The sequence below is a fragment of the Lonchura striata genome, chromosome 7 (genome assembly GCF_050655825.1).
Source record: "Lonchura striata isolate lonStrDom1 chromosome 7, ASM5065582v1, whole genome shotgun sequence".
In the NCBI taxonomy this organism is placed as follows: Eukaryota; Metazoa; Chordata; class Aves; order Passeriformes; family Estrildidae; genus Lonchura; species Lonchura striata.
In genome coordinates, this window is record NC_140709.1 from 26,361,924 (window position 1) to 26,375,734 (window position 13,811).

Sequence of the window (13,811 nt, forward strand, 5' to 3'; positions counted from 1 at the left end):
CTGCCAAGGGCTAGGGATTTTATTTTGTCCCATAAGTGCCTGAACTTCAGGAGTAAGTGGGATCCCTCCTGGTCCTTTGGAATGATAAGTATGATATGCCTATGAATTCTTCTATTTACAGTTAAGCAGTGCAACTCTTCTGCTTTGTCTCACCCTTGTTACTTGCACTCTAAGCTAACACTGTCACTAATTGTAAATGTGGTTGTAGGGCAGTTCATAGTCCACAGGAAATTGTTTACTGAACTGCTCAGTGCCAGGGCATAAGTGGATGATTTACAGATTGTGAGCCTGTTTTGTTTCTTCTTTCTTAGTATTTGGGGGCTTGGTATTTAAAACCAGAGTAATTTTCAGACCAATATGTAATTTGCTATCATGCACTTACTAATGCATGTATATTGAACATTTTGGGGGTTAATTTTGAAATGTGATAAATATTTAGATTATTTGCTAAATTTTTTAATTCTACCTTTTGGTTAGAAGCACATAAGCAGCTGATAGGAGCCTGTATAAAGCAGTGAATTAGTGAATTCCAGAAACTGAAAACTGATTTACACCATATGGGCAACTGGGGCTAAATATGTCAACACAGGTTGCTGTGTGATTGATGTGCTAGCATTAAAGCAGGATGGAGAGTCTGTCTGGTCTTGCACCAGGAGCTCATGCCGCCAGTGTCTCAAAGAATGCCACTCTTGAGCCAAATGCATGCCTCCAGAAGGTCGGCAGAAATAAATGTAAATAATTATTTTAAAATACACTTAGAACTTTATTCATGCTCAGAGTGCTTTCACCTTTTGAACTTGCAGAACACTGGGCTGTGCTGAATGGGTGCTGCCTTAAAGGGAAGGTGTAGGCTTGTAGCTGATCACAGGACTCTGAAAGTTCATCTGGTGATAAGTGGTAAATTATTAATGGAAGTAAATGTTCAGGGCTGAAATTCAGTTTGACTTTTTTATTACAGGTATCCTTATTAATTTGCATTGATAATGCCTGAAGGCTCCAATCAGAAATAGGCCTTGCAAGGGAGGAGACACAGTATTTTTTTGATAATTGTGTTATTAGAATTTAAATAATTCAGCTTGTTACTAGAATAGCTAGATAAGCAGGGCAGAGGCAAGCCAATAAATGGGTGAAAAAGCAATTCAACACTAGATTGTCTACACGTGCTAATATTTAATTGCTATAATAAAGTACCATGGCTGCCCTTCCATCTCAGATCATGGGGGTGATCCTGTTACGAAAGAATAAAGAATATGTTGGGAGTAAAGGCAAAACAGACACCCTAGTAGAAATTTATTTCCTTGGCTTGCTTACCCTGAGTGGCCAAGGGTAAGATGTCCAAGGGAGCACAGAAACATTTTCAGTTTGAACCTTTTCTCTCAGAGAAATGCCTGTGTGAATTTCTGCGCTGTTAAAATAAAATTTTTGTGCTGCTGCATGCACCAGACCCAGCTACTAGGGGTGATTTTCAACATAACCTCCACAAACTTCAGTCTGAAGGATCCAAGTTTTTCATTAGAGAGTGAGATTAGTGAAATAAGGAAGATACTTGTATGTGGAAACCACTCACCTTCTTTAGGTCTACCTTTCTGATGGCTGGAATTCATGTTTACCTGGGGACAGACCCCATTACTATTTTCCCTGCAGAGTAGGCCTTATTTATTGTCATTCTGGATAAAAGCCAGAAGTGTCACTGCTGCAGAGCACCTGTGCTGTTGGTATTGCACTTGTAAAACCTCCCATGGAACATTCAAACTTTCCTAATGTGGACTTTTCATTTTGTGTCTGTCTGTGGTGTCCAGGCAATCTCCCGGCTGTGTGAAGACAAATACAAAGACTTGTCAAAAGCTGCTATGAGACGATCTTTCAGTGCTGATAACTTAGTTGGTATCCGCCGTTCTAATGCCATCCTCTCCTGAGGAGAGAGCAGGGTGCAGCACCAGGAACCAGCACCCACAGGAGCCGGAGGAATCCACCACTCCATGCACACGAGCCAGCGGTGATGGTGTCTTCCAGCAAGGGGAAGTGGGAGAGTCAGCCCAGGGAGCCCAGAGCTTGAGGAACATACTTGGTGCAAAAGACAAGACCTTTGTCAAATCAGCTCTCTCCTCCTCCTAATGTATCCAGAGGTGCAAAAACAAACTTGTCTCCCCCACAGACGTTTGCTTACTATGTAGGCCTATAGCTGTGAACTCTTGAGGTTTTTAATAATAAGTAGTTTTAAATTTTAGAATTTAAACACTAACCACATGACTATAGTTACAATGTTCTTCCCTCTTCTCCCCTGTCATCCAGAGTCTTCACTGCATTTGTATTTCAGGTCAGTGCAGTGTTAACAAAAACAACACATGGGACTCCTAAAGTATAAAGCCACTCTGGAGCTGAAGAGTAGCATAGACTTGTGTTGATGGCTTTTCCCTGGTTTGGCTACTAAAAGCTGCTATTATTGGTGATGTGTTCACACCAAGAAGCTGCCCAGCAGGAAGGAATTCCATCTCTGCACCCATAACTTCACTCCAGTAAAGATTGTCAAAAGACTTTGAATGTTTTGACTGGGGGCAGAGATATGGTTTTAATGTATTGTTAAAATGTATAGGGTCCATGCTGCATTTCTTGTGAATTATGGTGCTTCTCTCATTTTCTAATACTTATATTGCTCTGGAAGAGATGTAATCTGTGTATTTTTCTGAGGCATTGAATGAAAAAGTTGGTCTGGAAACATCATCACCATCCCAAACAGTGTAGCAATCCAGTGGTGAATGGCGTGTGTGCAGCACTGCTTCTCTGAGTTCTACTGCAGATCTCTTGTGCTATATACAATGAGTTCCTAAAGCTGATATTGTGCATCCATCTGACTCTCCTTGGGTATCCAGGAAACTTTCAGGAAGTTTCCAGGAAACTTCCTCCTGGTTTCCTGGAAGGAAGTTACATTCATAATGAGACAATAATGAGTTTGAGAATTCTGGACTACCTATCAAGGTAGATGGAAAAATATTGTGTTCAACTGAGAATTATCAAAAAGCTTTCTGTAAACTTTTTTTTTTTTTCCAAAGTGAATTTACCTTGTGCAACTGCTCTAGAGGCTTGGGGTTTGCTCTTTCTGAGACTTTAGAACAGAGCTTACTTTCAAGCTCTGAAACTGAACTCTAAACAGGATAAGTATTATTATAGACTCTTCCTGTTACAAGTCTTTGTAGTATCTTCCCTTCTTGGATCCAAATAGGTTCTAGGCAGTGTCCTAGGAGCAGATCTCCCTCCGAGTGACACGGGTTTTGTGCACTTCCTCTTACGGCCAAGGCCCAAAAACTTACACTGAACAAACAAGTCCATCTGCCTTTGGGCGTGGGGCTGTGTGAGTGCCATCATCAGTGTGGCTGCACTCAGCTGTTCCAATGCTGCATACAGCCTTTTGCAGTATGCAAATGTGCCAGCCCCTGGCTCCCAAACCCATGGGACTTGGCATTTCAGGTATTGATCACAATTCAATACTGAAAATAACACTACATCTTCAGGTGGTTTTCCTTTCTCATGTTTGTATTAAAAGAAAAGCTAATAAACTCTATTTTAATTAAAGATAAAGGTGAAGGATGTGTTCTGTACAGCTGTTGGATTCTACTGCCCTTTAAAAAAAAAAAAAAAAGAGACCCCAGTGATGTGTGTTAAGGCCTCTCCATGCCCTATCACCATTCAGCCTATTCCCCCTTCATTAAGTCCCCATAGGCTGGCAAATGGCTGGGAGTAGGCAGCAGATGCCTGGGCAGGGTGCAGATGGCTGCCCAGATCTTGGTCTTTGGATTTAGAACTTCACTTGGGCTGCTCGAATAAACCACTCACTGACAGTTTCTGTGCACTTCAATGGGCTTTAAGTAGGGCTAGTCTCTCTGGAGGCAATTTGATGGTTTTTAAGTCCTCCCTTGAGGAACACTAAATTGGAAGCTACAAGTGACCAGCTCCTGGATTGACTTGTGACCTAATTGCTAAAGAGCTTTGCTTCCATCAGCAGGGCCGGTGCCTTCAGCTGTGTGGGATCAGTCTGGTGCACTCTGCTGTGGGGCTGCCCAAAAGCAGCTGCTCAGAAGAGACTGGGGCCACTCGTTTCCCTTTTTTGCCAGATGAGATGGAGACTCTTCCTGCTGATCTGGGTGGCAGGTGAATGACATCTCAAGCTGATGGCTGCTTCTGCAATGCATCCTGCAGGAGACAGCTGCTATGAACCTAATTTTGCTTTGATTATTACCTGGCTTAGTTTTACTGTAGCCCAAAGCACATTATCAGTGGGATTTTGGTCTGCTCAGCAGATACTAAGCAGGCCTGAACTCCAACTCCACTTCTTGGGATGAAAAAACAGCAATTATTTTTAGCATTTAGGGGTACCATTCATTCTGGTACCCCTAAAAGAGTTAGATTAGGGAAAACACAGCTAGTGTATTTCTTAGCTAAACAATAAAAAGTAAACCATACAGCTCCTTTTTGAAGTGCTGGGCAGTAAGAATGTTTCAGAAAGAATTGCATAGAGGTGGTTCTGCTGGACAATGAACTGTGAAGGGGTAATACCCTTCAATTAGCACTACTCTATATGCTGGCAACACTTCTATCAAAGAGGCAAAAGAAAAACTACAATCATGGTCAGAATACTGAAATTAAAGAGACTGTTACCAATCTCTCCTCCCAGGGAAAAGCAACTATGGGATCAATGTACCTTGTTTCTCTTAATCCAATAACTGAATAATTTAATTAATAGCTGAATTTAATCTATGTTGAGGTGACCTCTGCCTGCTTTCATTTCCAGGGTAGCCCTCCCCATCTGGCAGTGAATGCTGTTTGCAGAGACAATAGCTGTGTTACGGCCCAGCAAGAGTGATGTGAGCACCAGCCAGACTAGCAGGAGCAGCGTGTGTTAGCAGGGGCAGGGGCAGGAGGCCATGGAGGTGTTCATGCACTACAAGATGCCCTTGAGCTCCAGCAGCCCCTTCCCTTTGTGTACAGGGACTGTGTATTTTGTTTCCAAGGGAATTTTATGAGAACTACTTCAGTATGGGTTTGGCATTTAAGAGGACAGGCACTTGAGGGATGGAATAAATGTCAAGACCACTGCTCCTGGATAAGAGTATAGGTGTCAAGCATACCCTGAGCAAGCAGAATTGGACAGAAGAGCCATTGAGGCAAGAGCTTGCACAGGAGTTTGGCAGGAGTGCTCAGGGCAGGCTGAGCTGCTCCGTTCACAGCTCAGCACTGGGCAGGCTGCAGCCTCCATCCTGTCCTGGGATTTCCCACAGCACCATTGTGCTGGACAATGACACAGAACTGGTATTCCATATCATTATCTGGGAAAACTATCCTTGCACCAAATAAGCTGTTTGCCAACATAGAGTGAATTACAGGGTGCTGCCAAAGTGACTGTAGTGCCCTTACTAACACCCCACCCCCCAATGGACGGGCAAAAGAGCACTTAAATAGCAGAACATGGGCCTGTTTATTGTAGCATTACCTAAAAGTCTCAGGCTGCCTTCACAGACAAGGCATTTTCTAGGTGAAATAACCACTTTGGCTTCTGATTGATATTAAAACCCATTTGAAGAGCCACATGGTCCCCATGCCATCAGACACTGTCATTCCCCATGCCACCCAGCCCGAACTTGTGCTGCATTTGCACCATTCAGCCCCAGGGAAGCCGGTGAGTGCCTCGAGGGTGGCTTGAATTGACCAAGTGGAACCTGGAGAGCACAAGCATTGGGCCAGGTGTGTGGGATCACGTGTGTGCTCACGGGGACACAGTCCTGCAGGTGATTCTCACTGCCTGCAGGAAAGGCCCTTCCCTTGCTCAGGAACAGTGGCTTGAGGTAGGCGGTGGATGGCAGTGCTGCCAAACTCCTGTTTACCGAGGCGCTGAGGACACAACAGCTTCCTGGCAGGCAAGAATGGCAACAAGGCTGCCAGCAAGGTGCTGGAGTTACTTCGGGAGCAGGCAGCGAGTGTCCACAGCTCCTTGAGAAGAACCTGGTGCTGAAATGGCGCATGTCCCTCCACACCCCAAAACTGCTGCCCTTCAAGCGATAGGATCAGCCCCAATAGTGTGTTTTGCCTGTACTTGAGCATGGGGGGCAGATCCCTGCAGAGTCAGGTGAGTCAGGCTGTGGGACTGTCAGGTTTATCACTGGGTGCTGGAATGCTGCTTCCAGGTAAGAGATCCTATCTGGTGGGACCTGGTGTGTGCCTACACACCTAACTAGATAGCAGAGTCCTGCACCATTAGTCACCACTGAGCCAGCCTTAACCCTTTGCTGTCCCTCCCCAAGTGCTCCTCACAGACGGAAGCACAGCCACCCAAATGGACCAGTGTGCAGCATCCTGCTTGGCTAGGAGCTGTCATCTGCTTGGCCTTAGGAGTATCAAAGGGCACCTCTTCAGGGCCTGATATCAGCACACAGCAAGGGACACGTACTGTGCAAACTGCAGAACGCCAATAAAAGTTGATAGTTAACCCTCTTTTAGCAGTGAGGTATGACCTTGGCCCATCAGGGAACACCCTGTCAGCACAGTCATGGGCATTGCCAGCACGGCTGCCCCCGAGCACAGAGCCTAGCTCAGGGTAGAGCCTGGCACCGAGGGCACGGATGTGTGGCATCCTCTGTGCCAAAGGCAGCGCTGCGTGGGGTTCATGCACATGGAACATGCTATTCCTGTGCCACGCAAGTGCAGTTGCCTCACCAGTTCCCCACGATCCTCAGCGATAAGAGCCCTGTTTGGCCCTCCAGCACACACCTCCCCCTCCCCCAGCAGGTAAACTTTTAAGGTAATAAACACTCTGACAGAAGCAGAAGTAAAGAAAACAACACACACTATTTTTTATCCTCATAAATAACTAATCTTGATACTTCTCTTTGAATAAAATTTCTTCAGCTTTTCACATAATATAGTACAGTAATTTAAGCAACATTGAACAGCATCAGTAACGGAAGAGGCAAAACCCAACATGTAAATTGGCTACAGCAGACAGGACACACGGCAACGGCTCCTTACCCCCTCCTGCCACTTGTTGCTGAGAAGCCAGGCTCAAATACGAGTTGATTGTATTACCCTACCATCACATCAAAGCTGAAAATTCTTTTGCGTTTTTCAATAGGCAACGGTTTGTAGCTAATCTTGGATGTCTTTACACAGTCAGTTGCACTTTGGAAAAAACAAAAACAGCAAAATACCACCTTTGACATGGTTTTGTTCATTGTATTGCATGATGCGTGTTTAGCTGTATCTACAAAAGGCACTATAGAAAGAGAGGAGTCCAGCAAGGTGTGGACTGGAGGAGGCTGGAATAATTTAATGCCCTGGATTACAGCACAGACTACCCACAGTGTCCCTGCACCTGACCTGCCTCATTGCTGAGAACACACCTGTCCCTAACCTGTATCAAAGGTCACTACGACTCCTTTATTTACAAATTAGGCTATAATACAACTATTTACAGTATGTAACACAATATGGTGCAGTTCTGTCCACAATAAAGTACTCCAACCTGCTGGAGGGGGTGAGCCCTATTGCAAGAGTGTGGATGGGTGCAGCTGAACAGCCCCTGGTGAGCCCTCCATCCTTGTGCCTCTATCTCCTCTATCTAGGACTCCCCAGAGACACTCATGCAGTACCTTTATCCAGAGATGTGCCACTCGAGAGTTCCCTCGCTTCCCAGGTTTTGGTTTTAAAATGAGATGGAAACCTTCTTGACTGAAGTGGTCCGAAGTTGTTAAGATCAACCTCAGATCCTTGCAGTCCTGCAGGAGCAAAGCCAGCAGTTGTTCTCCAGTGCTTGAACAGCTGGGTCACAATGCCATGCTTGATGAAGGGCAAAAAGGACTCCAGTAATGGCTGGATAGTTACATACATCACCACTGCTTAGGGCAGGCAGAAAAAACTCCTTAATACTCAGGTGCTTTTACAAGTGACCAGAGGCAGAGAGCCTCATCCTGCGCCACAGCTGGAGCCCCTTGCCCTGGCTGCATTTAGTGACTTTGACAACAGCACCCCCCCACCCCCACCCCCCCCCCCCCATTATTCTACTTACTGAAACTCAGCTGTCACCATTGCTTAATGCCAGGCAATGGTTTTGTCAGTGCTCAGCTGCTGTCTGATCCAGGGAAGTGAAAAAGGCTTGGGAAGTTGGAGGAAAAGAGGTGTGAGTTCACAGCTAAGTTTTCCTAAATTAACTGCTCCATCTCAAACCTGGTACTCTCTCAGCAGAGGCACAGCTTTGAAAAAAGCAGCAACAAGTATTGAAGCCGACTGACCGGAAAACCCAGCTGCTGCTCTGGAGAGACAGCCTGCCACCTGGCTGGGACACCCCCGTGCAGCCACCGCTCACTGCAGGGGTGCACCCACCCTCTTAGGGTTGGTTGTGCTGCACTCAGCTGCTGTGCCACATGCCACAGCTGGCGGGCAGGACACAGGGCAGCTCAGGAGAGCCCGCTCTGGGGGCCAGGACTCCTTGCAAACCCGTGCTGGGCCGGCAGGCTCCCCACCCACACGGCCCCTGGTGCAGCCCCTGGGCCGAGCGGCTCCATGGGCAGTGCAGCTGGCTCCTGCCCGGTCCTGAGCCCCTGACTGAAGCGAGCTGGATGTGCTTGCCCAGGGCAGAAGGGACCGCAGGGGATCACCTGGTCCCTGTCTGCACTGCAGACAGCGGGACCCTGTCCCTGTGGCAGATCCTCTCCACGGCCCCTTCCTCCTGCACTGCCACCACCCATGAAGCCCCCAGCCCGCACAGCTCCTCCCCTGCTCATTGTGCTGCTGTGAGCAGGGCATGCGGCTGCCTCACACCAGGGCCCCCAGGCTTCTCCTCAATATGCAGCTGTGCCTGGGGGCTCTGGGGGCACTGAGGGCAGGCTCCTGCTCTGCCCAGGGCACCCAGGGAAGCAGCACCCCCCCTGCCACCTCCCCCTGACCACTCTCTGGGCTTTAGTGAGGGGCTCAGCGGCAGTGCCAGCCCCCACCTGGGGTTGGAGGCCACCATCTGCCCTGCCTGCTACAGCTCTGCCTTTCACCCCGGCACCAGCAAGACCTGCCCAGAGGCTCACTGTGGAACACAAATCAGTGCTTGAGAGCTTGCTTCCACCCGACGGGCCCACAGGCAGCAGCATCCCAGAACTCCAACCAGGATGTGGGACTCCAAATGGGGCATACATGGCAGTGCCAGGCTCCAGACCTCCCCATCCCTCTGCCCCGACATAGTCGGCAGCACCTCCTCCTGCCCTGCCTGGGGCTGCAGCTGCTCTGTGCCCGTGGTCCCAGGCAGCACCACCACAGTGGGGATGAAGATGCCAGGGATAGCCCAGCTGTCACCCTCTCTTCTGTGGCCCAGGGTCTTCGCAACCCTCTCCTCCTTGTGGCTGGGGTCACCGAAGCTCCCTCTGGTCACACATGGGACAGTGGGACCTGCTTGTGGTAGGAGGCCATACTGGGCAGTACCGTCCTGCCCACCAGTGCTGGGCTGGCCTCACCGTACACAGAGGCACCCGCAGGCTTCCTGGCCCGGCAGCAGCGGGTGGTGAAGCGCCTCCAGGACTCGAGTGTCTTGCCAGACCAGATCCAAACGCCGGAGGTGATCCCCACCACAAGGCACATGAAGTACTTAAGCATGAAGACAGCATAGTCAGGCTTGGGGCGGTGAGGGTCCCCCAGACAGGAGCAGTTCTGTGCCTGCTCCCAGGCCTCTCGGTTGTGCTGCTCATAGATGTAGCAGGCAATGACGATGGTGGCAGGCACAGTGTAAAGCACGGTGAAGATGCCGATGCGGATCATCAGCTTCTCCAGCTTGTCAGTTTTGGTGCCGCCCTGCTTGATCACACTGCGGATGCGAAAGAGCGAGACGAAGCCAGCCAGCAGGAAGAGGCTGCCGGTGAAGAGATAAACTACAAGTGGTGCCAGCACAAAGCCCCGCAGATTCTCCAGGCTCTGGTTGCCCACATAGCAAACCCCGGCCACCGGGTCACCGTCCACAGAGCTCAGTGCCAGTACAGCAATGGATTTGGCACTGGGGATGAGCCAGGCAGCCAGGTGGAAGTACTGCGAATAGCTGGCAATGGCCTCATTGCCCCACTTCATGCCAGCTGCCAGGAACCAGGTGAGGGACAGGATGACCCACCAGATGGAGCTGGCCATACCGAAGAAGTAGAGGAGAAGGAAAACCACAGTGCAGAGAGCAGGGCCTGTGGTCTCATAATGGATGTGATGGTGCTCCGGGTTGCAAGCCACATTGGCATGCCCTGCCACCAGCCGCACGATGTAGCCCACGGAGACGAAGAGGTAGCAGGCAGAGAGGAAGATGATGGGGCGCTCAGGGTACTTGAAGCGCTCCATGTCAATGAGGAAGGTGGCCACAGTGGTTGAGGTGGAGAGGAAGCAGAGGATGGACCAGAGGCCGATCCAGAAGGTAGTGAAGGTCTTCTCGTCCTGGGTGAAATAGGGCTGGTAGCAGGGGATGGCACAGTTGAGTACCTTCCCAGTCCTGATGCGGTTGTACAGTGGATGGGACTCCTTGGAGATGGGGATCAGGGGCGCTCTGCACTTGCAAGTCTGACCACAGTCCAGCCCTGAGAGGCGCTGCCCATCGAGTGGCGTCAGGTTTTTGGCCATGTCCTTGGCAGGGCGCGTGGGCTTCCCAAAGAAAGGCGGCAGGGTGGTGGCTTCCGTGTGGTTGTATCCCATGCAAAGAACCTCGGTGTCCCCCAGCACCGGCAGGCTGTCACAGCTCATCCTCTCGGGCCAGGCAAAGCCGTACTGCTGCATGATGGGCGAGCAGCCGGCCTTGGCCCGCTCGCAGACGGAGCGGCAGGGGGGCAGCGGCTTCGTATAGTCGGACAGGCAGATGGGGGTGTACATGCTGCAGAGGAAGAAGCGCAGGTCCGGGGAGCACTGGATCTCCACCAGCGGCCAAAACTGGTGCACCTCCAGCCCAGCCTCGTCCTGCGTGTCGTGGTTGAACTGGTTGGGCATGTAGGTGAGGTTGTAGCCGATGCCCTTGCACATCGGCACCGTGATCTCCTGGCACACCAGCGCCTTGGAGGCGGCGCGCCCCGCCGCCGGCAGCCCCAGCAGCAGCGGCAGCCCCAGCAGCAGCGGCAGCCCCCGGCCGCCCATCGCCGCCGCGCGTCCTACCGCCGCCGCATGTCCCGGGCACCTGCCGCCTCCGCGCCGGGAGCGGGGCCCCGCCGGCAGGAGAGCGGGATCCGGACCGCCGCCGCCGCCGCCACCTGCGCTCTGGGGCGGGCGGGCGCCCCCGCTCCGCGCCGCGCCCGCGCCCCGCCCCGGACCGCCCCGGACCGCCCCGGACCGCCCCGGACCGCCCCGGACCGCCCCGGACCGCCCCGGACCGCCCCGCCGCTGGCCCCGCCCCGCCGGGGCTCCCCGCGCCGCCCCCGCGCCGGGCAGCGAGCGGAGAGCCGCTCTGCCCCGGGCCCCGCGGCTGCCGGCGCTCGGAGTCCCGCGGCGGCCCGGGGACAGGCGGCGAAGTGAGACGATGACGGTGCCACCAAACCGCCGACTGCTCCGCATCTGTGCATCGCCTTCCCCTCTTGCCCGCCGGCCCCTCCCGATACCCGGCTACCCCGGCTCGGCGCGAAGAGCCAAGCGGCTGGAGGAGGAGAGCAGGCGGTGCCCGCGGCGCTGCTGCCGCTTCTCCTCTTCCTCCTCGAGCCCTTCAGGCCCTCTTCGCGGGCTTGGGACAAACGGGGGAAACCCTGGGTAGGGGAAGGGAAGACGTGAAGGGGTCCTGGCCGGCTTTGCCTTGCTCCGGCCCTGGCACATCAGCCCGGGTACAAGGGGCCCAGTAGCATCTACCGGCGCTTCCCGGTACGCTGAGCTCGGCGGGAAGAAAAGCCGCCCCTGCCCGGGTGCAGGCAGCTGCGCTACCACATTCCTGCCCCGGATTCCGGTCGCCATCCGCTCCGGCCAGCCCTTTTCTTCCCTCCCAGGCGGGTGGCAGGCGCTGCAGCCACCGATGAGACCGTGCTGTGGCAGAGAGCTCTGCCCAGCACCCTGGGACCGCGGGGTCCTGCCATAGCCACCGAGGTGGTCATGCTCAGCTGCCACGAATTCCAACCCTCCAGTCCATGCATTCGTAAACACCGAATTGCCAGGCTAATTTTCAAGTGTTTCCCTGAAAGTCCTGAAGCCCAGGGCATGTTCAGGGAACACAGAGGAACAGACCCGCTTCAGAAGCCAGATTCGGGGGTCCAGACAGCAGCTGCTCCAGCAGAGCCTTATTCCGATCAAGGCAGAAGGCTGCTCTCAAGCCCTTGCACAGGAGCTACTCGCTCCATCTCAGTGGATGTGGATAGAAGGACAATTTAGACCAGAGTACTTGCACCCAGCCCTGGATCTACTACTCAAGACATACCCACAGCACATCACAGATACAAATAGCTTGCATTCAAGGCCTGGTGCTGGGGAACACCAGCACCCAAAATACCTCTTAACTGTACCCAGAGCCCACAAAGCAAATACTCGAAGCATGACTTAGTTCTTGCCTTCCTCCCACAAGTAAAACCTGGCTTGCTTACTGCTCTGAGGCCAGTGGCTGATGTAACCAGGGGCAGAGCACTGACTGCTGATAACCAAGGTCATCAGTCATTTTAAGGCGAGAGACCTCACGACCACCCCTGAAATCCACATCCACCCAGCTTAGGCATGCATATTACTTGGCACTGTTAAATTTGATGCTTAACAATGTTTTTTTTAAAAAAGGAAAAAATAATCTCACATCCTTATACTTCTTTGCTTTACACTGTAAGTTTTCCCTGTAATAGAGCTATATCGAAGAAAATTATAAGTCACATGTTCCTTTGGAAAATAGTGGCATATCCTTGTAGCAGGAGTCATAACTTTTAATGCTCCTTAACAAAGAGTTTTTGTGAACTAGCAGCCCAGCAGAAAGCAATCACAGACAGTTTCATTATGGCTGTCAGTTGATTATCCAAATTATAGCTGAGAGAAGAGGGCAGCCTTTTTATTATCATCATTGCTGTACAATTAGAAAATGCTGATGAAGCTCCATAAGAGCAGAAATTGTCTTTTTTGTTGGCATTTTTCATTTTTATAAGCATTCTCCTGGGCAATGTCTTAGTTTGATTTGACACACAATGGGGAATGGGTACATAAGTGGGAAGAGAGAAGATAAGAAGGGGAAAATGGGGCAGCGCTTCATTTCAGTTAATCTGTCAACTCTTGTATCCTGGTTCAGGTTTTGCCACTCCTCCAGATGTATCTAATTCTTAGAGCCTGGCTGTAAATAATGCTGTATCTGCTACACTGGGGACACATAAAATCCAATTAAGAGCCAGGTAAACATCTGTTGGCTTGCTCTGTGCTTCTGTTTCCTTTTCGTTTTTTTATGAATATGTAGCAGAACAACCAGAGCAAGATTAAATATGGGGTAAATGCAAGTGCAGTTGATAGGTTCGTTACTCATCTCTTCAGCACAGTATGAGAGTACAGTGCTTTATGTGCATCCAGCACTATTAGTAACAGAAGATATGTCTGCACAAAATTTACTGCAGACAAAAAGGAAGTGTTTCCTGGCCCTAAGAAAATGCTTTTATAGTTAAAAAACTCTTAAATTATTAAAAATCACTTTACCTTTTATCCATGTGCAGAAGTGTCCATGAAGCTCCACCATGCTAAACAGGTCTTCTTGGGAGCTCATCTAACCCCTGCTCCTGGCTCCAGCCTAGAGGATTCAGGCATGGATTGACGAAACGTGTCCTTACAGACATACCTTCCACCTACTGAGGCATTTTCAGCTGGGATGCAGTGGTTCCTGGTAGAAG

General features: G+C 50.8%; 3 protein-coding genes across 4 annotated transcripts in view; 1 reads left to right on the top strand and 2 right to left on the bottom strand.

Annotated features, from left to right (window-relative positions):
* CCNYL1 (cyclin Y like 1) overlaps positions 1-3,576 on the top strand; it is a 33,493-nt gene extending 29,917 nt beyond the window's left edge. Inside the window, exon 10 of the mRNA XM_031505379.3 lies at positions 1,800-3,576. Within this exon, the coding sequence (XP_031361239.2) occupies positions 1,800-1,916 (117 nt within the window). The 3' untranslated portion in view covers positions 1,917-3,576. The remainder of the gene's footprint in view (positions 1-1,799) is intronic.
* A 3,296-nt stretch (positions 3,577-6,872) lies between these two features.
* FZD5 (frizzled class receptor 5) lies at positions 6,873-11,225 on the bottom strand. The gene has a single exon (XM_021555360.3). It carries the CDS (start codon positions 11,122-11,124, stop codon positions 9,400-9,402), a length of 1,725 nt encoding a protein of 574 aa, XP_021411035.1. The 5' UTR covers positions 11,125-11,225; the 3' UTR covers positions 6,873-9,399.
* A 423-nt stretch (positions 11,226-11,648) lies between these two features.
* Positions 11,649-13,811, bottom strand: part of PLEKHM3 (pleckstrin homology domain containing M3) — a 93,647-nt gene continuing 91,484 nt past the window's right edge. For both annotated transcript variants that reach the window (XR_014956757.1, XR_014956756.1), the window contains one exon: positions 11,649-13,801. The gene's annotated coding sequence lies outside the window, so the exon portion shown is untranslated. The remainder of the gene's footprint in view (positions 13,802-13,811) is intronic.

What these genes read in the sequence shown, in the direction of transcription:
- FZD5 (XM_021555360.3), bottom strand. Translation starts at nt 11,124, where the DNA reads ATGGGCGGCCGGGGGCTGCCGCTGCTGCTGGGGCTGCCGCTGCTGCTG.